The 24,492-nt window shown below is 41.3% G+C and overlaps 1 protein-coding gene across 3 annotated transcripts in view; it reads right to left on the bottom strand.

Annotated features, from left to right (window-relative positions):
* fubp3 (far upstream element binding protein 3) overlaps positions 1-24,492 on the bottom strand; it is an 83,954-nt gene that overhangs the window by 2,428 nt on the left and 57,034 nt on the right. For 2 of the 3 annotated variants that reach the window (XM_033048951.1, XM_033048952.1), the window contains exons 13-17: positions 23,078-23,241; positions 22,167-22,240; positions 20,234-20,313; positions 18,145-18,261; positions 1,009-1,145 (exon numbers count right to left, since the gene is read on the bottom strand). In XM_033048951.1, the coding sequence (XP_032904842.1) occupies positions 1,009-1,145; positions 18,145-18,261; positions 20,234-20,313; positions 22,167-22,240; positions 23,078-23,241 (572 nt within the window). The remainder of the gene's footprint in view (positions 1-1,008; positions 1,146-18,144; positions 18,262-20,233; positions 20,314-22,166; positions 22,241-23,077; positions 23,242-24,492) is intronic. The other variant, XM_033048953.1, reaches the window with a different exon arrangement.

Raw genomic sequence — 24,492 nt, 5'->3', positions numbered from 1 at the left:
CAGACACTATTGGGGCAGTGGTGGATTAAATCGACGAGTCAGGAAACTGTCTCAAGTGCTTGAACGGCTGAGCAAACAATAGCACTTCTCTTCATTTGCTGTATCCCTCACTTTACAGGGGGACAAATACGACCAGGAGTTTAGTTGGGACAGATATAAGTGCATGATCTCTTGCTTTTGGATTCTACGTGGAAAAGCACTAACTCTAGTGAACCTGCCAATGATAAACTGATAAGAATTTCAGCGATAAAATTAGGAGTGAATTTGAAGCAAAAACTCGATGGACTGAATGGCCGGTTGCTGTGATCAACTGTTTAATATATCAACATTGAAGTGCTTTACAGGAGGGTTCACAACACATGGTCATACAGTGGGTTTAAGGCATTTGACCAAAGTCTCAGTAGGCGTTAAAAGCATCATAGAGGGGAGAGAGAGACCGAGAAGCAGATTGTTTGAAGGAGAAAATGCTCAAGCACTAGGCTGCTTCTGTGTGCACGAGCCGACAACAGAGAAATCAAAAAGATAGAGCGGGCATGTCACAAGGTCATGAACGATAAGAGTAAAATGAGGCCATTCAACCCATCAAGTCCACTCCGCCATTCAATCATGGCTGATCTATCTCTCCCTCCTAACCCCCTTCTCCTGCCTTCTCCCCGTAACCTGACAGGCAAATGAGTGAGAAAGACAAAAAAAAATGTCAATTATAAGCCTGAAATCAAAGTGTTTTAATTGGAAGAAATAAACAGACTAATACTGACACAAAAATAAAATTGGTCAATTGGCGTCTCCTATTTAACTTCTCCAGTAAGAACCAAGCCAAGATTATAGGAAGTCATCTCCCTCTTAAAATGATGCTTAGCAATCAACATGAAGGCAATCAAGATGACCCAGCCAGCATTGGGGACTGAAGAGGGCACGAGGCAGCTGGCAGTGCCCTATCAGAGTGGGCTGCAGCGGGCACATTGCTGCGCCACTCTGAGCAATGCTGCAGTTGACACTAATGCATACCTGATGACCAGGGGCCTGCCCTTGTGTGGCCTGTCCGTAGTATGCCGCTTGCTGTCGGTAGTACTCTGCCCAGGCTGCACTGTAATCTGGTTGTGAGCTCTGCTGTGGAGTCCCTGGCGTAGTTCCTGTAGCCTGAGCTGATAGAGAGTAAAACAGAGCAGAGTCACTATACGTATTTACAAAATACCAAAGTGTTAGCATTTTATGGATTTTTAAAAAACAATAAAGCAAAGCAATGAAGCATAGATCATATTTCTCCTCTTAGGAGCATGGAATAGACACTGGAGGGGGTCAAGTTATTAAGGGAGAAAGGTGGATCAAGGTGCTGTGAGAAATAACCCATTGAAGGGGAGGTTGTTGCTAATTAGCACTCTGCAACTTTCTGGAGTAACACGTATAAGCCAATTGTCTTCTGTTAACCAAAACAATTAACAAGCAGTTTAAGTAGACATTGATCTCTCTCTCTCTCTCTCTCTCTCTCTCTCTGTGAAGATCATCCTGCAAGAATGACAACTGACGATAATAGCTAGGCAAAACACAAAATGCAGAAGTAACTCAGTGGTTAGGTAACATCTGTGGAGGGAATGGACAGGCAATGTTTCAGGTCGAGACGCTTCTTCAGACTCCATTCACTCCACAGATGCTGTCTGACCCACCAAGTTCTTCCAGCACTTTGTTTTATGCTCAAGGTCCTTTCCAGCTTCATGGCACCTTTCCAACACTGAACACAAATGTACACAAGGAATTGCAGAATTGCTTGAATCTTGAGCAAAACACATAGTGCTAGAAGAACTCAGTAAGTCAGGCAGCGGCTGTGAAGGGAACAGATAGGTAATGTTTCAGGTCACGACCATTCTACAGATTGATAACATACAGCTACATCACACAACATTTCAGAGCATGTACTTCATATAGGATGCCTCCACGACTCAAAGGCTGAGTGTCACAGCCTGGGCCCCTCCTGCCTCAGCAGAAATAAATGCTTCCTTCAACAATGATGCAGAACAGCATCAGGACTACCATTTCCAAAACCCTTTCCCCAATACCTCGTAGAAAACAAACTCGAGGCACGAAGTAAGAAATGATTGTTGACCCACAGGAATAAATAGATCGTTCCTATGCAACTACAGTTCAAACGCTATTTAAAATATTTATATTGCATTCTAGACATTACTGGATAAAGTGGAAAAGCTTCCATAAACTCAATTTCCTATAGCAATTTGAATAATAATTTTTTTAAGTGGCTAAAATACAAGCAAAGTAGGCAGCAAATTTGCATATCTCCCCCGGTTCTTCAAACTAGTTGATGGGATTTTTTAGACCCACCTCAGTGGGAAGTCTCAGTCTCAGAACAATAGCACCAACAATTTAGCTGTGACACAGCTCTGGAGTAGGTCTTGAACCGCAGTACTTACAGCATTGAGGTAATTATTACTTGCTGGTGGCTAAATTAGACATTTTGTTGGCTTCAATTTTAAACTTTTAACTAAGCAGATTGCAATATTGTTGTTGCAAATAATTTGTAACACTCAATCTGATGCTTGATGTGCCATGAAATTGTGTTGCCGTTTAATAAAAACTGAAATAGTGCAGGAAAAAAAACTGCTTTCTTCAGATCTAAAGATGCAAGGAACTACAGATGTTGGAACCTTGGGTAGAACACAAAGTGATGGAGTAATTCAGTGCATCACGCAGCATGGCTGGAGATATCTATCCAGGTCCTCCAGAGATGGTGCCTGACCCGCTGAGTTACTCCAGCATTGTGCTCCCTCATTTAGACCCATGTTGGTTTAACAGGTGAACAGCAGACAGTTGCCAAAATTGCTTTGCTCCCACTGTACATATCCAGCACGCAGTATACATAATAGCTCGAGGAAATCATCCTTTAACTTGAATGTTTTTTCTTGATGTTCGAGATACCAACTGAACCTCACCCAATTGTTGGATGACCAGCAGCAATGCTGAAGCCTGATAGTGAACATCACCCACTTCCATCAAAAGAACTGTCTGCGAACCTGTACAGATCATTTCCAATAATCAATGTCCTTGCCAGAGACACAAGAAACTCCAGATGCTGCAATCTTCTGCAAAGAAAGTGCTGGAGCAGCTCAGTGGGCCAGGCAACGATTGTAGAGGAATGGACAGATGACGTTTTAGTTCGGGACCCTTCTTCAGTCCAAAACATCAGTGTCTATTCCCTCCACTGGTGTGGCCTGACCCGCCAAGTTATTCCAGAATTGTATTTTGTTCAAGGTCCTCGCCAGACAGTGAAATGTTGAGGGCGAGTACTTTAGGGGGAAAAAAGCGTTAAAAATAATTAGCTTAGTTCCAAGTCTCTGTACTGTAGTTCGTAGTCTCTCCTAACAGCACCCTCGTACTGTTACACCCCAAACGCATTACAATGATGGCAAAATTCAGCATTCACTGAAACAATCAGTAATTGATGCACAGTGCCAATGGCTCTCAGCGCCAGAGACCATGTTCTCGGATGCGGTCTGTGTGGAGTTCGCACATTCTCCCTGTGACCATATGGTTTCCTTCCACATCATAAAGATGTGTGGATTTGTAGTTTTAATTGCCCCGTGTGTGTGTAGGGAGGGGATAAGAAAGTGGAATAACAGAACTAATGTGGACACTGATCAGTGGTCAGCGCACTCAACGTGATGAAGGGCCTGTTTGCATGCTGCATCTCTAAACTAAAACTAATAAGGTACCTATATGGAGCACTATTGACAGATGACAGCACCCTAAAAACAATTGAAACAAAAGAAAATTTGGAACCCCAATTAAATTTTAATTAGCATTTAATTCAATTTTGTTTAATTTACGCTCATACTGCTGCAGTTCTTTAATCATTTCATTACATGTATGCTTGTTCTTCTTTCCCCTACAGATGCCTTGCATATGAGAGTGTTAAAATATATCCGTGGGTTGACATCAATTTTGATGGATAGGTATTTCCTACAATTAATGCAGTTTCTATTTTCAAAATCAAAGGAAGAATAACATTCGAGAGGAAGTGCAGACATTGACCTTTCCACCATTTGCACCGTTTCGATGGTGACTAAACGGAGCTAGGTTTACACATATTGGATCATTTTTGTTCACTTGGCTAAGAAAGTGAATGTAAGGAGGTGCTGAGGAATGCAGGACTTCAACATTATGACCGCAGTTAAGTGTTATTTCCTTGGTACTGATTTTGAAGTATATTATGCAAATCTAATTGAGACATACCATGTGCATCACGTAGATTTTAAATTTATCAGGAGAGATAAGTTTAAATTGGGATACTATTCCCAAGATTCTGAAGTAACAATTATCCGAGTCTGGAACGCACAGTTGAAACTGCTGGTGTTTCACAACAGTATGTTGGGGAAATGAGTTAAGCTACCTGGACCTCTTTGACAGAGTGACTGCAGTAAAAATAGCCACAAGTGGTATAACATTTTAAGATGCCATACATTAAATGCAGAAAGACATCCCACGGCATAATCAGACAAAAGAGCTCACCAAGCAACCAGAGGGCTGGCTGAAGGCATGGTTGGAAAGATGGAATTTAAGTATTTAAAGGATAAATGATTAAATTGCAACTGTTTTTTAGGAAATAATTCGAGAATGTGGAGCATAAGCAAATTAATACGGCAGCACGGAGGTACAAGGAACTGCAGATACTGGAATCTTGAGGAAAGCACAAATAACTCAATAGGTCAGGCAGCATCTGTGGAGGGGATGGACTGGTGACATTTGGGTTGCACACTTCTTTAGGCTGATGTAGAGGGGGGGGGGGGGGGGCCTGGGGGGGTGAATGTTGGATAAGAGATGTAGGCGAGTCAAAGCCTGACAAATGATAGGTGGAGTGCATAAGAAGGAACTGCAGATGTTCATTTATACCGAAGATAGACACAAAATGCAGAAGCAGCAGGACATGCATCGTCTCTGGAGGGAAGAAATGGGTGACATCTCGGGTTGAGACCCTTCTTCAGACTGCCAGTCGGGGGAAAGAGAAACAAGAGATATAGATGGTAATTTAGAGAGATATAGAACAAATGAATGAAAGATATGCAAAAATGTAACAATGATAAAGGAAATAGGCTATTGCTAGGTGAGAACAAGAAGCTGGTGCGACTTGGGTGGGGGAGGGGTGGAGAGGGGGGAATGCAGGGGTTATTTGAAGTTAGAGAAATCAATATTCATACCACTGGGCTGTAAGCTGCCCAAGTGAAATGCGAGATGATGTTCCTCCAATTTGCATTCAGCCTCACACTGACTATGGAGAAGGCCTGGGACAGAAAGGTCAGTGTGGAAATGGGAAGGGGAATTAAAGTGTTTGGCAAATGTGGGATCAGGTAGGTCCGGGCGGGCTGAGCGAAGGTGTTCAGTGCAACGATCGCCAAGTCTACGTTTGGTCTCACCGATGTACAAGAGTCCACATCTTGACAGGTGGATGCAGGTGATTGGAGCATTGATTGGCAGATGGGTGGAGTGAGGAGAGAGATGTAAAGGTGACAAAATGGTGTCAGATAAGGAGAGAAGTGGAGTGAAATATACTGCCAGAGCATTGCAGCATGATGTATGGTTGGGAGCACTTTACAAAATGTCAGAGACAAACAAAGATGTGTGAGAGTGATGCATGGTCTGACAAGTCAAGATTGCAGAGTAAGGCAGTGTCAACATCATAAGTGGATTTATACAAGGAAAATTTGTGAAATATAGGGTGGTCAATGGATGGGTTAAGGGCCAATAACACCTAGCACAGGTGAAAGTGCTTTGAAAGAGTTTGTTTACAAATGAATCAGAATAATATTTCACGCTGTTTGTAAAGTTTCAGAATGGTGGTAATGCCATGTAGATGGGGAGGATATAGACCATCAAACAGGACTGGGGGTAAAATAAAATGAGATTGTGAAAAATATGGTTTTCCCCGTGGGAGAGATACGTGGTGATTTCAGCAAATTAGCAGTTGCACTGGTGTGCCACACAGACTCCAATCTAGATGAGTAAATGAGGAGAGTTAGCTGCGGAACCTTCACCTGCAACCCCCCACCACTTTTGTTGCGCCTGGCAAATCTGAGATAAGGCCCTTATACTTGAAGGATGTTTTATCATGAACGATTGAAGCTGATATTTTAGGTGCATTTATACTTCCGATTCAGTTCAAACTCAAAGTTCGTTAATACAAATAACCACTCAACAAACCGATCCGCTTCCAAAATTCCACTGATCTGCTTGGAAATAAATTTGAGATATAGGATTTAATGAATCAAGTGTTTGCTTGGTGCAGATTCAAATGAAGAAATGTTACTGGGATTAATTTGATATGTCAAAGGATTAAAAGAGGAAATATTCAAGAACATTCGCATGCAATCAATGTTGGACCCCTCCACGAGAACAGGGCTGGGCATTTATATGTATGAAAAACAGCGATATAAATCTCAGAATCAGATTGCATGCTGTAATTTTCATTCCAAATGCAGAATCCAAGTCATAGTTGTGTTCTCTCCAGTACATTCAATGAACACCTCCATTCATTACAACAAGTTTACAATGAGCTGAGAGATGCCAAATCTCTATCTGGTAAAGAATCTTCAACCTGAAACATTAATTTCCACATATGCTGCCCAAGTTACTGAGTGTTTCAAGCAATTTGATTACATTTCAGATATCCAGCATCTGTGGTTTTTGATTTTCATTTGGTCTTTTCCCCTCTGGGCTTCCCGGCACACTTCACAGCTAAATCAATGGCTTTTGAAGTGCAGTCACTGACAACTTGTCAACATTGCATGTGTGTGTGGGGGGGGGGGGGGGGGGGGGGGGGGGGGGGGTAAGAGACAAATGACAATGTAAGTTTATTTGTTGAGTGGGGCTGCTGAAAGAAACAGCGTAATACAAGAAAACGTATGACCTTAGTATAACGGAGTCTCCTGCAACTTAAAAAGGAATCTTGGTTTTAATGTACTCTGATATAATCCATTAAGACTTTACATATTTCTGCTGGTTAGTCGAGATTACAGCATAAATAAATAGCACGGATTTATGGAAGGAAGCTGACAACTTAGTTTAAAAAAAAACATCAGTTGGTACCACACCTGCTACTTCCAAGGAAATTCAGACGTTCCACAATACACTGTAAATGAAGCTACAGCTCTTTACAAGGTATGTCCACTTTGAAGAAGCTTCCTCCTCTCTTCCACAGGAGTTTGGTGAGAACCTTTCTTGCTGCTCTCTCACTACAATTTCTACTGCTCTTCTGCGACCATGTTCTGACTAAGACTCGCTAACCTAGCCACGTGTCCTTCCTCAGTACCTTGTCCTGATTTACGATCTCAACCCAAAGTTATTACTATATATTTCCCTCCACAGATGCTGCCTGAGCTGCTAAGTTCCTCCAGAAGCTTGTTTTCTGCTCCAGAGGATTGTGCACTGTTCGAGCAATGTACTGATATAGGGAGGACAGGGTCAAGGAAAATTATCTTGTATTTGGTTCTTTTGCTGTATGAGCCTATGGAACTTCTCCAGCTCAGTTAGTGATAGCGCGGCCAAGCCAATGGATATTGAAGTCTCTTATCCAGAGTACATTCTGCGCCCAGTGCTACATCTAAGTGATGTTAAACATTAAAGAACACTAATTCATCAGCTGAAGGAAGAGAGCAAGAAGCAATCAGGCCTTTTCTTGCAGTTAATCTTGATGTAATCCAATAGGATGACATTTTGTGGGGTGCCTGCAGTCAATATTGAGGGTTCCCAGTGCTCCTATATTGCTGTGTTGCCATCTCTGGGGCTTCCAGTTGCTGGGACAAGATGTAACCAGGAACACGGTGGAGGAATCTGGCATGTGCACCTTGTGTGATTACACATAGAATTATTATTGAGCTACAAATCCTCAACATCATTCCACAGGTTACATCCTGATCTTTGATCTATGCTTTCTGTCTCTCCATCAATATAATGATGCTCTGTTACACTTATACTAGACTCTATTCCTCTGCTTATTTCTGTTGTATCTGGTTATTGTTGTTTTATTGCTCTCTGGATCTTTCTGCACCAAATTCCCACCAACAACTTATCCCAGTCTGCCTTCTGATTGACAATTTTTTTCCTCATCGAAATTTTTGAGCAAGCCATTAAAAAACTTACCTTGGTCTAATTTAACAATATTGTATCTACACATGGAAACATGCACTGACGGATGACTGCAACAGTGGAAACTAATTTGATGCACATCTGAACCTCCTGGTAAGGACGTCTTAGTAAGCTTTCCACGGTAATAAAACAGATAATTTTATGCCAGATGTTGCCATTCAGCAAAGTGACAATGTTACAACAGATGATGCGCTCTGGTGGTAATGAGGTCATAACCCATGATGATTCATGGAAATCACTTTTATGAACAGCATAACAGCCAAGTGCCTGTGCCAACAGCCATATCCCAACAATAACCCTATTGTAAATGAACATACTACCTTTAAACAGTTACATGAAACGGGAGAGTCGAGCAACAATGAAATACAGTACTATTCATCCTGATTCCACTGTGCACTCGCCCTGTTCACCACTGATAGGTTGCTAACCTACATCAGATCACACAGGGACAAGCTAATAATTTTCACATGAAATGACATAGGTAACACAAATTTCCAACCATGCAAGCCAGTAGATGACACTCCAAAGATTTAAAAAAAAACACTACTTCAAGATAATACAGAACAATACCTGGGTTGCTTCTCTCACCCAAGTGGAGCAAGGTTAAATTACGTTTTTCTTGCCAATTGTTCCTGGGAAGCCTGATACAGCATGTGCTGCGAAATAATTATTGCATGAAATATGGCATGCAATCATTTTATTCTTTGTTAGAGAACCACTTTTTGATCTGCATTTAAATTCATTGTCCAAAAAAAAATTTTTTAATTGGTATATGCTGTTTTGACCAACTTGTTGTGCACAAAGCTTATATATAGGTTCTTAAGATGCAAATTATACAGGTGTTTAGAAATGAGCAACAAAATGCAGCACCAAATAAAATATCAAAACCACACTCTGTGCAGAATTACTAGTGGTTTTCTTTTGTAGACAAAATTGTGTCTATCAGCATACCAATTAAAAATTAAGTTTCATTTATCAGCATTTTTTTTCCAATCAATATACAATCCTTCTTCCGTTTTGACATTGTGACCAATCAACTTCTAATTTAATAAATGTACAGGCAAAAAGTATAAAATCAAAATTGGGAAACTTTGAAAATATAGTTTTTAAACCCTTCAGAGGTTCCAGCATGCCACTCTGGTACATACTGTCACAATAAAAGCATTGGGAATCACTGATTTCCATGGATGTGCATGTAGTGTTTTGCAACTGAAGGCTGGTGGCAGATTACTACTGCAAGCACAGGGAACAAAACTACACAGAAGTATTAAATTACGCAGAACAGATTTCCCCATAATAGTAAAGAAAGAATCAGAATTAGTTGTTACATTTAAAAAAATCTGTAATTATATATAATTTCACAAAATAGAACTAATTTCAGAAGTAAAACGGATAGTCTGGTATCCTCAGGAGTTTGGTGGTGTCGAACTTGCATATTTTTAGATTATTAGATATTACTCCTATTACCGTTCCAACACAATTCTACTTTACTTTACAAAATTGCACACATTTTCCAGTGAAGCCGATGAGCTTAATGGAAGCCGAAAGTAGAACACTGCAAGTCCTGCTAGTAAGACTTTAAGATTTTGCCTTCCATCACAGTGAGGAGGTGTTTGGTGAACTCACTGTGGTAGATGTTAAATTTGTGTTGATTGTGTGTTTTTGTCATTTTTATTATATGTATGACTGCAGGGAAACAAAAGTTCGTTCAGACCAAAAGGTCTGAACGACAAAATAAATAAATAAATAAATAGATTAATGAAATAACGTTTTGCCCATTATGTTTCAGATTGTCAAATTAACCTGTAACATAGAAGCTCCCTGGACCTCTGGTTCCACAATCACACACTTCAAACCTTGACAAGTTGCTGAATGTATTAAAAAATAATAAAAATGTGTTAAATTAAGTCAGCTTCATGCACACACAGTTAACAATTTTCTCCTGCTTCAATCTCACTTAGCACCTTCAAATTCAATCAGAAGACATGGAAACACGTTCTCAATTCATTTGTTAATGGTGCACAATTTCTCTTCTGGTATCGGTGAGGCAATATCACTTTTTTTTTGTATGTCCTTTGCATGCAATGACTGCTTGAAGTCTGCGATTTATGGACATCACCAGTTGCACCACATGTGATTTTTTCTATTACAAATCTCAAATTGTGCAGTACAGTGGCAAATAAATAAATGATGGGTCTTTGTCCCAAACATTATGAAGCGCATTGTAAATGGAATGCTGAAAATTCGGGAAAGAGCTGAAATTTCAGAGATCAACATACTGTACAGATAAAATCTGTAGGAAGGAACTGCAGATGCTGGTTTACACCGAAGACAGTCACAAAAAGCTGGAGTAACTCAACGGGTCAGGCAACATATCTGGAGAAAAGGAATAGGTGACGTTTTGGGTCGAGGCTCTTCAGAATGAGAGTCAGGGGAGTGAGGAACTAGATGTATGTGCAGTGCAGACAGACTGGTTCACTTTCCTTACCCTCTCCCGGGCAAATGTTGGACAGATTCACAGCTATGCACAGTAAAAATGAATGAAATAGTAAACAGGAACAACATTAGTACATAAAACTTCAATGATTGGGATACGAAAAATTGTTCTAAAATAGGAAGAGTTTTATTTTTGCTCTTTCCCAAGTAGGTAACGCACAATCAAATGACAACTATTATAACAGTGATCAGGAATCGAACCAAACAACCAGCCCCAATCAATAAAGCTCAGTTTCAGTGAACAAAAGGCAATCTCAAAAATAAATGTTTTTCTAACATGCAAATGTTTTGACTATCCTGAGAATGTATGAAATAATTAGTAAAACTGGAAATGGAAGCAGATCCATTTCAAATTTTGCACAACATTACACAGAATAATACAACATATTTAAAATCTGTGCAGGCTGAATAATGAATAATGTCACATTCAAATTAGTTCTGAAAAACTCAAAGCTCACACTTTCAGAGGACAAAGCACATGGGTACAACTGTAATATTTTTCTATCGCTTATTTCTGTGAGGATTACTCCTGCCACACAAAAATTGTTAAATGATCTGATGGAAGATTCTCGAGCTCTTGATGTGGGCTCATTTCAAATGGTTCTCCCCCCCCCCCCCACCCCAGTCTTTACGTTCCATTTATTCTGCCCATGTTCACAACAGAACTCTTCAGCAAGGTGGCTAGCATTTGGCCTTGGGGCACTGCAAGACCATCTTAAATCAGCAACAGACAATATCAGCAGCCAGAAGATGGCACAAGTCACCAGCAGGCGTGGACCCCAGCAGCAATCACATAAAAACCTCCACATGAATAGCTCGGGAATCCTTTCCCTTGCCTTTTGAAGAGCATGCCATGCTGTTTTGACCCTGAAGGACTTCTATCCTTCACACTGGCCATAAATAGCATTAAAGAGGTGGGGGATGGGAGCACATAAACATAAAAGGCTATGGAAGAAGGGAAAAAAAAATCTGAGAGCAAGAGACTTGGCCGCAGTCATAGGACATGACCCTACAAAAAGGAGGTCAGAACCAACTACAGGTTCCACCTGCTACAGGCAACAAAAGATTCTTCATGCTTTTTTGTTTCAAAACAACTCTAATATTCAACCTTATTGATTCAGAACAAAACACTAAACGCCACGTGTACCAATATTTACAGTCGGGAGGACGGTGTAATGCAAAACTACGGTTTCATTTAAATTAGATTTTTAGAGTCTCCCATATTGGATAAATAAATAAAGTACTCAGGCACAGGGAACAATAAGACGTCACAAGTCAATGCACTGCCTCCATGCAAATGATTAGTTGTACAAGTGATGAGAACACGAAACATCAACTACCAAAAAGTACAAAAACTATTCAAATCTATTCAGATTCATATTATAATTCTGCAAACTCATTTCAGATAAAAAACACTGATCAAATGATATGAAATTTCTGGAGCAGAAAACACCAGGAATTTTCACAATCTCTCCATTGCTCCAAGCCAGATCTGAGCAGAGCAGTCGCACAAACGAAGCTGTACTGCTGAACTACATAGTTCCAAAAATAAAGTATTGGAGGTTTAAGCAAACCTGTTCAACAACCTTTTATTTGTTATTAAACAAGTAAAATATACTAATTGTGTAGCTCTTAAACGGCTGACACAGTTCTTATGGACCCTATAGATGCACTTGATGAAGTTCAATTCATTGACACAAACGGAATGATCATAACCACAACAAAGAGGCACGGTGGCATAGTAGTAGAGTTGCTGCCTTACAGCACCAGAAACCCGGGGTCAATCCCGACTACAGAGTTTGTGTTCCCCCCCCCCCCCCCCCCCCCCCCCCGAGATCTTCAAGTTTCCTTCCACACTCCAAAGACGTACAGGTTTGTACCTAAATTGGCTTGGTATAAGTGTAAATTGTCCCTAGTGTGTGTTGGATAGTGTTAATGTACGGAGGTCGCTGGTTGGTGTGGACTCTCTAAACTAAACTAAACCATTATACAGAGAACACTGAAATGGCCATAACAAGCATCAGGAAGAGAAAGCACAGGTGGGGCATTAAGCTTTAGTAAGGGGTGAAGGAAGGAAAGGAAAGGAAAAACATATGGAGGAAGGGAATTCACTACTCCATAATAGCTGCTTTGTGTGAATACTCTTTGAGAAGTCAACTCAAAAAATATATAGAATGAGTCAAAAATAATTTTACATATTAGGGCGGCACAGTGGCCCAGCTAGTAGAACCGCTGCCTCACAGTGCCAAAGACCCAGGTGCAAACCTGACCTTGCATGCTGTGTGTGGAATTCACACGTTTTCTGTGGTCACCTGAGTTTCTTCCATGTGCACTGGTTCCCCCCACATCCCAAGGTGTGAGGGTGTGTAGGTTCATTGGCCTCTAAAAAAAATTGCCCCTAATGTACAGGAAGTGGATGGCAAAGTCGGATAACGGCACTAGCGTGATTGGGCGATCGGTGTGGACTCAGTGGGCCCAAAGGGCCCGTTTCCATGTTGAATGTTTAAACTACAGGCTTATTGCTGACTGTACTATTTTTTGAGGGGGGAGTGAATAAGAGCAATTATTTTATATTTGGCAAGCTAACAGATGACTGCATCAGCAACTTCAGCTTGTAATCCAAATCTTGAAGGACCGATTACTGGCCAAATTTAGCAAGGTTATGTATTGCTCCCAATGAGCCATTTTTTGATACAAAGTGCTGAAGTACAGCAAACATTGCCACAAAACAGTTATTGAAAAAACAAAACGGGGAAAGACAAGTGTTGAATTTGGAGGGGTTGAAGAGAGAAGATGGTCCAAATTTGAAGTAAAAATAGCTGAGAAATATCAGCAGAAATCTCATGTTAATTTCAAGAATTTGAACCCAATTGGAAGTGAGATAATCTTGATGGAATGGAGAATATTCAAAATGTATTCACACAACTGGAAGATGGCTGATAAGGAAAGTAATGAAGCGGCCCAGATGAGATAATGGGCCACAAGAGAGAAGAGGCATAGTTATTGATATTGTAGAAGAGATAATGCACTGAGCTGAAACTCACCTTCATGTAAACATTTTGTGGAGGTGAAGTTACAAACTCCATTTTCACTTTTGGAACTTTATTCGGTACACTGCACATCCAAGTAATGCTAACCACCAATAAAACATTCAGCAAAGCAGCTCATCAGCAAACACTTGTACGTTTTCCTTCCACATCTCAGAACTATCACACACCATTTCTGATTTCATAACTTCCGGCTCTGTCCTCTAAAGCCTCCAACCTCATCGTTCCCCAGTCTCGCATGGCTCGATTTTATCTTCTCCCCAAAATCCACAAACAGAACAGCCCTGGCAGACCCATTGTTTCTGCTTGTTCATGTCCCACTGAATTAATTTCCACATACCTCGACTCCATCCAATCCCCCCTGGTCCAATCCCTCCCTACCTGTGTCTAAGATACCTCACACGCTCTTCGTCTCTTCAATGACTTCCGTTTTCCAGGCCCCCACTCCCCCATCTTTACTATGGATGTCCACTCACTCTACAGCTTCATTCCCCACCAGGGTCTTAAAGCCCTCTATTTCTTCATCGACCGCAGAACCAGCCAATTTCCGTCTCTCCTCTCCTCCACCTAGCAGAAGCTGGTCCTTACCCTCAACAACTTCTTTCGACTCCCCCCACTTCCTCCAAATCCAAGGCATAGCTATGGGCACTCACATGGCCCCCAGCTATGCTTGCCTCTTTGTAGGGCACGTCGAACAGTCACTGTTCCAGACGTACACTGGCACTATCCCCGAACTCTACCTCCGCTGCACTGATGCCTGCATCGGTGCTACCTCCTGCACCCATGCAGAACTCACTGACTTCATCAACTTCACGACTAAATTCCATCCTACACTCAAATTCACTTGGACCATCTCCGAATTTCTAGATCTCACCATCTCCATCACAGAACACAGACTATTGACAGACATCTATTACAAACCCACCGACTCCCGAAACATTGCCCATTTCCTTCGCTCCATAGATGCTGCTGCACCCGCTGAGTTTCTCCAGCTTTTTTGTGTACCTTCGACTCCCATAGCTATCTTGACTACACCTTTTCCAACCCTGATTCTTGTAAAGACTCTATCTCCCTACTCCCAATTCCTCCGTCTACGCCGCATCTGCGCCCAGGATGAGGTTTTCCATACCAGGTCATCGGAGATGTCCTCATTCTTTAGCGAACGGGGGTTCCCTCTTCCATTATAGATGAGGCTCTCACTAGGGTCTCCTCGATATCCCGCAGCTCTACTCTTGCTCCCCCTCCCCCCTTTCGTAACAAGGACAGAGTCCCTTGTCCTCACCTTCCACCCCATCGACTGTTGCATACAGCTTATAATCTTCCAACATTTTCACCACCTCCAATGGAATCCCACTACTGGCCACATCTTCCCATCTTCCGCAGAGACCGTTCCCATCGCAACTCCCTGGTCAACTCGTCCCTTCCCACCCAAACCACCCCCTCCCCAGGTACTTCCCCCTGCAACCATAGGAGATGCAACACCTGCCCCTTTACCTCCCACCTCGACTCCATCCAATGACTCCGACAGTCTTTTCAGGTGAGGCAGAGGTTCACTTGCACCAACTCCAACCTCATCTACTGTATCCACTGTTCCAGGTGTCAACGCCTGACCAAGCGCAGGCTCGATGATCGTTTTGCTGAACACCTCCGCTCAGTCCGCATTAACGTACGCGATCTCCCGGTTGCTCAGCACTTTAACTCCCCCTCCCATTCCCAATCTGATCTTTCTGTCCTGGGCCTCCTCCATTGTCAGAGTGAAGCCCAGCACAAATTGGAGGAACTGCACCTCATACTTCGCTTGGGTAGCTTACCCCCCCAGAGGTATGCACATTGTCTTCTCAAACTTCAAGTAGCCCTTGCTTTCCCTCTCTCTCCAACCCCTCCCCCTTCCCAGTTCTCCCACCAGTCTTACTGTCTCTGACTACATTCTATCACTGTCCTGCCTACTCCCCCGACATCAATCTGAAGAAGGGTCTCGATCCGAAACGTCACCCATTCCTTCTCTCCAGAGATGCTTCCTGACCCTCCGAGTTACTCTAGCATTTTGTGACTATCTCAGAACTATTCATTGACTTTGGGATGTTTTTTCAGGTGTTACAAAAATGCTGACATTTTTTTCAAATCTAATCCAATAATAAAATATTCATGATGTCAATGAGCTTTAGTCTGGCTTTTGAAAAGCAGCCACTCATTTAATGAAGGATATTAAGTGTGGAAGTTGTAGAGGTTAGTTATTATCAGTGATAAACAAAAGATAAGGAAATCCTGCAATTGGCACAACAATGCACCATTATAATAGCAAGGCCGAGAAAAATCTTAAGACTGCTTTTAAAATATGCACATTATTATAGCTAACTGGTGCTCAAGTTTGTTAAGACAAAGAATACCAACAAGCACAATAATCCTTGCAGAGAAATATCTATTTCAATCAGTTATGGGAATATTTATTTTAAAAGCAACATTTAAATCTTCAGGCACAGTAAAGTTAATATTACGTGGTAGATGGACTTTGTAGTCAGAGCTGCAATGGGACATTCTGGATGTCACAGCACTCCTGCTTTGTGAAGTGATGAGCGCCTCTTTCATTGATGTGAATGGCACAGTTCAGAGTTACTGTCATTTGTGAATTTGCTGCCGAGATCTGGCTGTGTGTAGCTCACACGATATTAATCAACCCCAATAGAGCCTGATGGAGCAACATAAAACTGAAATTGATCCAATAAAGACCAACAAGGGTTCAAGGACCAGCAACTCACCTTCTGAACAGCCATGAAATGGACGAGTTTGAACAACCAGCCTTTCTGGTCAGCATCAAATCTGGCCAGTTCTGATGAAAGGTCATCAGCTAACATGAACTCAGTTTTCCTCCCTGCACAAGTGTGCCAGGCCTGCCAGGTTCTTCCAGCAATACAACACAGAACATAGAAATGTCCAACACAGGAACAAGCACTTGATCTCAATGTTCATGCCAAACATGATGCCACTCTTCTGCATGCACATTATTTTCTATTTCAGATTCCCAGAGATTACATTGTTTTGCATCTATGATTTAAGCATTTTTCCCTTCTCCTGTCCTCACTCGTCATCCTTTATGTAGATTTCCATCAGATTGATCGGCTGTGGTCAATAAGGCTTTACTACCCGTTCTCATCCAGCATCAACATCATTCATATCATTCAGTCACTCACTCCTGGTTTTGGCCTGATCACTGATATTCCTTTTGTTCTTCCCCCTCTACTCTCCCTCCGCTGCCGCTTAATAAAAAGATCTTTGATTTCCAACTTTTCCTGGATCTGATGAAAAAAGTAATTGAACTGAAACATCAACTCCGACTCGCTCTGAAGGGCCTCCACTTGTAACATTCACAGAATCTGCCTGACTTGCTGAGTTCCTCAGGCAGTTTCTTGTGTCCCTCTCTACAAATATTGCTTGATATGCTAGTTATTTCAACCTTCTACTGCTGTTATGTTGATTAAAAAAATATCCTTCCTCCAATTAACAAGCATCTATCTAGAATGATTAAGTACGTATAGAACGCGATAAAAGGGAAGACACCGTACAGAAGTATATAGGAATCAACACAGGGCAATAAACTGTACAGAAATATTGTAGACCAATTATTTCTAACACAACTCAACAGGAATACTTTCAAAAATCTGATTTAGGAGCAAGTTGTAAAAAACTTTTTCCCCTCGCAGTGTGTTAAGGCAAGTCGCCGACATTTTGCCAGCCCAGAGAAGGGTTCAAATCTGCCATACTTCTCAAATGTCTTGCATTAGCTACAGATTTGTGAAGTATATAAATGCACTGTCTAATATTTACTGATTGAATCTGGACATTGTACAAGGTCCTTTCTCAATGAGGAACATTTGATGGTGGATCATTCCATTTACTCTGATGCAACAACCTACTTGACTTCCAATCATGGTCTTCGAGCCATGACACCAAAGTAACAAATTCCCAGGCCAGGAGTTAGTTCTTGGACACTCTTCACTGTTGACTTGCAGAGTAAAAACCAAAGCACTGGGAAAACACATCTGTTCAGAAACATCTGCAAAACCATAAGTACATTGCATGGAGAACCATCCTGATATATGGAATTCATATGTCAGGGCTAAAATGACGACATCCAAGGGGCTGGGGAAGAGAGAGAGAGAGAGAGAGAGGCATGTAGATTGGGTTTTGTACCACATTTGTTTGAGGTAACCTTTTTCTCACAGCACCCTTCGCCAAAGGACAGAGGAATTTACAATCAAATGCTGGGTATTGATTAGAATCAAAATGAGAGAAAATTCGTAGAAAGCACATCCTGTGCCCCACCCAGTTACTGAGGATAAAGGAGAGCGTTAATGTTGATTCTGGAATTGCAGAGGTAGCAAGAGAAGGGCTGGGCCGCAGAGAGTGGAATGTATTTGCCCGTACTGTTGCAATAGTTCACTTCACAAATACACACCTGAATTTTGTTGAGAGTTCTGCCCCATTGTTGCTTGTTGTTGCTGGCTAGGCTGCTGGTAAAACTGGGAGATGTAGGCTGACCAGGCTGCTGTACCCAAATGCTGTGCAGTTTTACCTAGACACACACACAGTGTCACAGTAACTATCACTGACTAATTTTGATAGTTTTACCTTGTGGGGTAGGAATAGATCATTATGCAGTGACGTTACTGCTCGTGTTGTCAATGTCCAATTTTAAAAAGTCTAATTTTGAACCATTTGAACATAAACCCACCCACCCCAACCAAAACACACGTGTATCCAAAGGAATCAGAATCCAAGTACCTCCCCAGTTAATTCCTTCTTGGTTGTTTCCAGTGATATTGGATTTGATCCTCTTCCTATTGAATTCTTCTTCACAGGAAAGATCATCAGCAAGGCCAATATTAATCATCTCAATACAGCCACCCAGTCACAAGATGCTTTAGTAAAAGCATAAAAAAGTGATAACAGGATAAAATGATTAGTGAACCAAGTGACTGGGCTTTCAAATAGCTTTGTCAAAAGTAAATGCATAATTTTGGGAGGATAGGAAGAAGAGTTAATGCCTCATTCAAGGCTACCCACATCTTCTGTAGTATACATACGAGGTCATGTGGTGCGAGTTACTGAATTGAGTCCAACCCAAGATAACATATAACACAACTTCTACTGAAGAAGCACCTTCAATTAGGTTATTTTAGGTGATCAGGAGCAGTTGACTGCTTCTGTAATGGAATCAGCTTGGGGGTTGAAAACCTCAAGCTAACATGCAAACCGAGAACAGCTTGCGATGCTTCGTACACAACTCCTGGAGAGTGGCTAACAAGGAAAAAGACAAACCTAGTGAGGTCAGAAGAAACACTTTCACAATCCTTTGTTGAAGAATCCATATCAAAATATATTTTTTAATCGTAGTAGATGATTCAACATATTCAAGACTTGTCCAAATCGTAGTTTGCAACATTTTGGCTCAGGCGTTTTGTCACCCTTTCAGCTACAATTTTAACCTTTTGTAATTCACTATAGAACTCGTGCATCAACATATTGGAGTAGTGTTTAAAAGTTAGAGAAACAATTTGGATCAAATGATTAAGTAGGGTTAGAAACAAATAAATAAAAAATCCTGGAGACCAAGTTATCTTTTTTCAAATGTTAGATTTCTTGATTTGCTCTCTCTGAAACTGGCATATTCTTAATGGTGAAATGGCTACTTTCTGTACCATAATAGTCCTACAACTGTGATTAAAGATTGGCACGCAATTCTTTATCCTGTTGTCATAAGGCCCCCAATGATTGAAAAAGGATAAATTCAGCCAAATAAATTTAAAATGTGCACTCATTCCCACAGTCTTGGATAATTTCTACATTAGTCCAGGTATCTTTTGATTACTCAGTGAGTTATTGAAGACGGGTTGCCAAATTGTACAAAGTTGCACTGCTGGTTGAATGGAGGAGGTCAGATGATTTCCTATCATCCACCTCTCCTGCCAGGCTTTGAAATAGGTCAAATTATAATTTTCGACAAATCTTGGGGAAAACCAAAACTGAAATGGCTTTGAATATTATTTTGTCTCTCCAAGAAAGGAAAATAGGCCAGGAGAAGCAAAATGTGTTACTTTGTTTAAACTATCCTACGGTTGACAGTGTTCAGTCGATCAATTTGTTTTAAACAGTCTGAGATTTGCTACATTAAAGTTGAGGTTGTTGGTTGACATATGAAGTTTTTTTTTAAAGGATGAATTAGAATAAGCTTGTAAATAAGATTCATAATCAACCCAATTAGAGATCAGTCAGGTTACAATGAATAGCTAAGATAGATGACAATATGTTTTGTGGGCACAAGAACTGGAGTATATCAAAATGGATGGACAAAAAAAATACTGATTAGCCTGTTGGATTTCCCTAGCTGCCCATGTAGCATATCCTATTAAATATTTTGAGGGTGATGAAAAGCCTCTATTGTATCAAGTCTTGAAGAAGAGAAAATGGAAACTCAACCAATAGCACAATGTACAAAATAAACAGAAGAGAAGTCTTAGTTTGGTGAAAGCAAACTAGATACTCACTTGGATCCTGCTGTCCTTGTTGCTGCCAGGGTTGGTATGTACTGCCCCATCCCTGTGTCATAAAGGCTTGTGGAGGACCACTACATTTGGAAGAAGAATAAATTCAACCAAACAAATTAAAAATATGAAATCATTCCACAGTATTATAGAAACATAGAAAATAGGTGCAGGAGGAGGCCATTAGGCCCTTCGAGCCAACACCGCCATTCATTGTGATCATGGCTGATCGTCCCCAATCAATAACCCGTGCCTGCCTTCTCCCCATACCCCTTGATTCCACTAGCCCCTAGAGCTCTATCTAACTCTCTCTTAAATCCATCCAGTGATTTGGCCTCCACTGCCCTCTGTGGCAGGGAATTCCACAAATTCACAACTCTCTGGGTGAAAATTTTTTTCTCACCTCAGTCTTAAATGACCTCCCCTTTATTCTAAGACTGCGGCCCCTGGTTCGGGACTTGCCCAACATTTGGAACATTTTTCCTGCATCTAGCTTGTCCAGTCCTTTTATAATTTTATATGTTTCTATAAGAATTTCCCCTCATCCTTCTAAACTCCAGTGAATACAAGCCTAGTCTTTTCAATCTTTCCTCATATGACAGTCCCGCCATCCCAGGGATCAATCTCGTGAACCAACGCTGCACTGCCTCAATCACAAGAATGACCTTCCTCAAATTAGGAGACCAAAATTGTACACAATACTCCAGATGTGGTCTTACCAGAGCCCTATACAACTGCAGAAGAACTCCTATACTGAAATCCTCTTGTGATGAAGGCCAACATTCCATTAGCCTTCTTCAGGTACACAAAATTGCTGGAGGAACTCAGCGGGTGCAGCAGCATCTATGGAGCGAAGGAAATAGGCGACGTTTCGGGCTGAAGAAGGGTTTCGGCCCGAAACGTCGCCTATTTCCTTCGCTCCATAGATGCTGCTGCACCCGCTGAGTTCCTCCAGCAATTTTGTGTACCTTCGATATTCCAGCATCTGCAGTTCCCTTTTGAACACATTAGCCTTCTTCACTGCCTGCTGTACCTGCACGCCAACTTTCTGTGACCGGTGTACAAGGATAGCCAGGTCTTGCTGTACCTCCCCCTTACCTAACCTAACCCCATTGAGATAATAATCTGCCCCCTTATACAAGTTGTACATTAGTCCTGGTGTCTCCCATTTCATTGGTAGATTATTGGGTACGGAAATGGGGAAGATAGTGGTGTCAATTCCAGATAACACTGCCGGGAAAAGATGAAATTCAGATAACTTTCCATGGCAGGCTTGCCACTAACACAAAGTGGTCATAGCTGCAGCCTTTTAAGGGCCGCAGAGCAGCCTGCAAGTCCGCTGCACGATGCAGATCTGGAAGGCAAAATCTTTGGGTGGGCATTGTTGGTGTGGAAGGTGGGCAGGGGAGAGGAGAATGAAGGTGGACGTGAGGGAGAATAAAGAAGAAAACTATGCAAGTGAGTAGTAATTCTTCAGGTTGCAGGTTTAAAGGCGGGTGGGAGGGTAGGGATTAGAGGTAGGAAGCTTAAATTTAGGATGCATAAAGTATATAGATTTTACTCAACGTTTAGATTGAGTAGCGAGTCAAAAATAATTCCCCAAAGTGGAATTCAGAGAAAACCTGTGCTGCATTAAGTTGGATACTTAACAAATCTTGGCCAATTTATACTGATAGCCATCAGAAACAAGTTTGCAAAGCAATGAGCTTCCATTTGTTTGACCAAAAATGAACTAAAAAACCAAAACAACATCTGAGTAATTCAAGATTGCCATCTAGAAATAAATTAATTCACATATGGTTCTTGAACGGCCCAAAATCTTCCATTACAAAGTAACAGTTTGTTAGCTCAGGAGTACAAACATCTTGTGAACTCCGCTTATTTAAAACCAAGCAAAGTAAACTGTGCAAGGATGCAATGTGAGTCCGATTCTTACTTTTGATGGTGTCCAGGTGGTCCTTGACTGTAAGGGTTCGTGTTAAATCCTCCAGGGCCGCCAGGACCAGGCCCCTACAGGTGGACAAACAACATTTGAATGAAGGGGAACAACGGTGAATTGACTTAATACCTTCCACAAATTCACATTGCAGATTTCAGTACCTACAAGCAATGGGGATGAACAACCAGAGGACAAGGCTGCTGATGCAGGAGTTCCTCCTTGTGTGAATGGATACAGACCTGAGTAATGAAGGTCAAGGTTCCTCAGGGGATTACAGCCCATTGCGCCTTAAATGACTGCATATAGAGCGGTTAGAAGAACAAATGATAAGGGGTTCAAATGATAAGGGGTCCCCAGTTAGGGCCGATGAGGTTTTCTGTGGCCACTATGGTATATTGCCTCATTGAAGTCGGGCTCACGGAAGGTACCGAAGGGATGCGGAAAATCAAATGTGGGTGGTGTGCTCCAGAAGACGTGGTCTATAATCTGTGTCAAACTTGTAGGCAGGAGGACGTTTACATTTTAAATGCAAATCAGAGGAAGGACAAGATTAAAAATGACCTAGAAGTGCAAATGTTTTTGTGGCTGAATACTGGGCTGAGTACACGCAGGGCACTGTGGGACGGGTTTTGGTGCAGATGGAACCTATATTTTTCTCAATGGGACCATTCTATGACCCACGACAATGAAGGTGGGAGGAATTGAGTAACAGCAGCAAGTTGGAGCAGAAGGGAGCCGGAAAAAACGACACAGCTGTCGATCACTTTTTCTCAAGTTGGAAGGGTACTTGCTTCACGAGTCAACTGACCAGAGCATGGACGAGGTGTGATTTTCTGATGTAGTTTTGAAATAATCATCTAAAGTGCAATGAAAAGGTTGGATGAAACATAGGTGATCGAGAAGCTTACCCCATTGATTTTTTCTTCTATTAATTGTCTAGCATGCTCGATTTGTTGTAGAGCTCCACGAATGATGAATATTCGAATATTAGGATCAGAATTTGGTGGTGGATTTCTCTGTAATTCTACATGTGCTCCGGTCTGCTGGTTAATGCTTTTTATAGTCTCTCCACCTGTGGAGTAAAAAAGAAATATTAATGTGCATGGACACATTAAACGTATTCTGAAACTGTAATGCTAGTGCCTTCTAATGCTCTATATCAGCTATAATTTTGCTGCAGTTTCAGGCATCTGCAGGCCACAAATATTCAGAAGTAGATCCAGATATTATGAGTTTGTGCACAGCTTCTATATAAACTTTAATTCCTGTAAAGTGTTTACTGATTTATCATGAAGGATATGAGAGTTTGCTCTTAAATATTTCAAAATCTGATTTAATCACATTTTAATTTTCTATAAATCTCTAGATTTTTGAACGGTTCCTGCAATTTGGGAAATAGTTACGTTACTCTGTTAATTAAGATGGGAGGGAGGGTGAAAAGCAGCAATATATAAACAGTCATTGGAAAAATTCACAAGCCTATTATTAATGACATATTAGTAGATCATAAGAAATATGACCTGTGATGCTAACATAGATATATTGAAAGGGTGAAGAGACTGCAGATGACAGAATCTTGAGCAAAACAAAGTGCTGGAGGAACTCAGTAGGTCAGGCAGGCAGACGTTTTGGGTCGAGATTCTTCTTCCGACCGATTCTGGATTGAACGAGAATTTGCTTGGCAAATCAATATTTTTTTTGGAAGTAGAATTAACAAGATAAATAAAAGAAGCCCAAAGAATAGTTCGTATATCAAAGGCCAAAAAGCTTTTAATGGGTATATAATGTATTCATCAAATTGTGTGTTGTGTAATTGGGGAAATTAGAAGCATGGACTAAGTTGTTTGCAAAACAGAAAATAGAGCTCAAGAAAATGCAAGTCATTTTCAAGTTTGTGTGCTGTAGCTCTTGGTAGTGGCCCTGTCCCATGGTACGAGTTCATTCCAAGAGCTCGCCCTAGTTTAAAAAAAAATCAAACATGTTGAAAAATGTCCACAAGAGCCCCGAGTACCGCCGAGCGGCCATTACCGTAAATCTCCGAGTTTGAATCAGGGCAAACTCGGGAGAGCTCTTGGAATGAACTCGTACCGTGGGACAGGGCCATAAGGATCCATGCCTAGACGTTCCAATTTTTCAATTTATTTGTAACAAGGAGAGAAACAGCCGCATATCTGAGGTTGTTCACAATATAAAGCCAGGTGGGAAAATAAGCTGTGGGGATCGCACAATGAAGTTGCAGAGATACAGACAGGTTCAGTGAGTAGAAAGAAGATGATTTTTGTCGATAAAAAAGGATGTAAGCCTAATCTACTCAATTTTTCCT

This window comes from Amblyraja radiata, chromosome 32 (assembly GCF_010909765.2).
Source record: "Amblyraja radiata isolate CabotCenter1 chromosome 32, sAmbRad1.1.pri, whole genome shotgun sequence".
In the NCBI taxonomy this organism is placed as follows: domain Eukaryota; kingdom Metazoa; phylum Chordata; class Chondrichthyes; order Rajiformes; family Rajidae; genus Amblyraja; species Amblyraja radiata.
The sequence above is the reverse complement of the archived record's forward strand: the minus strand, read 5'-3'. Positions and strand labels throughout refer to the sequence as shown.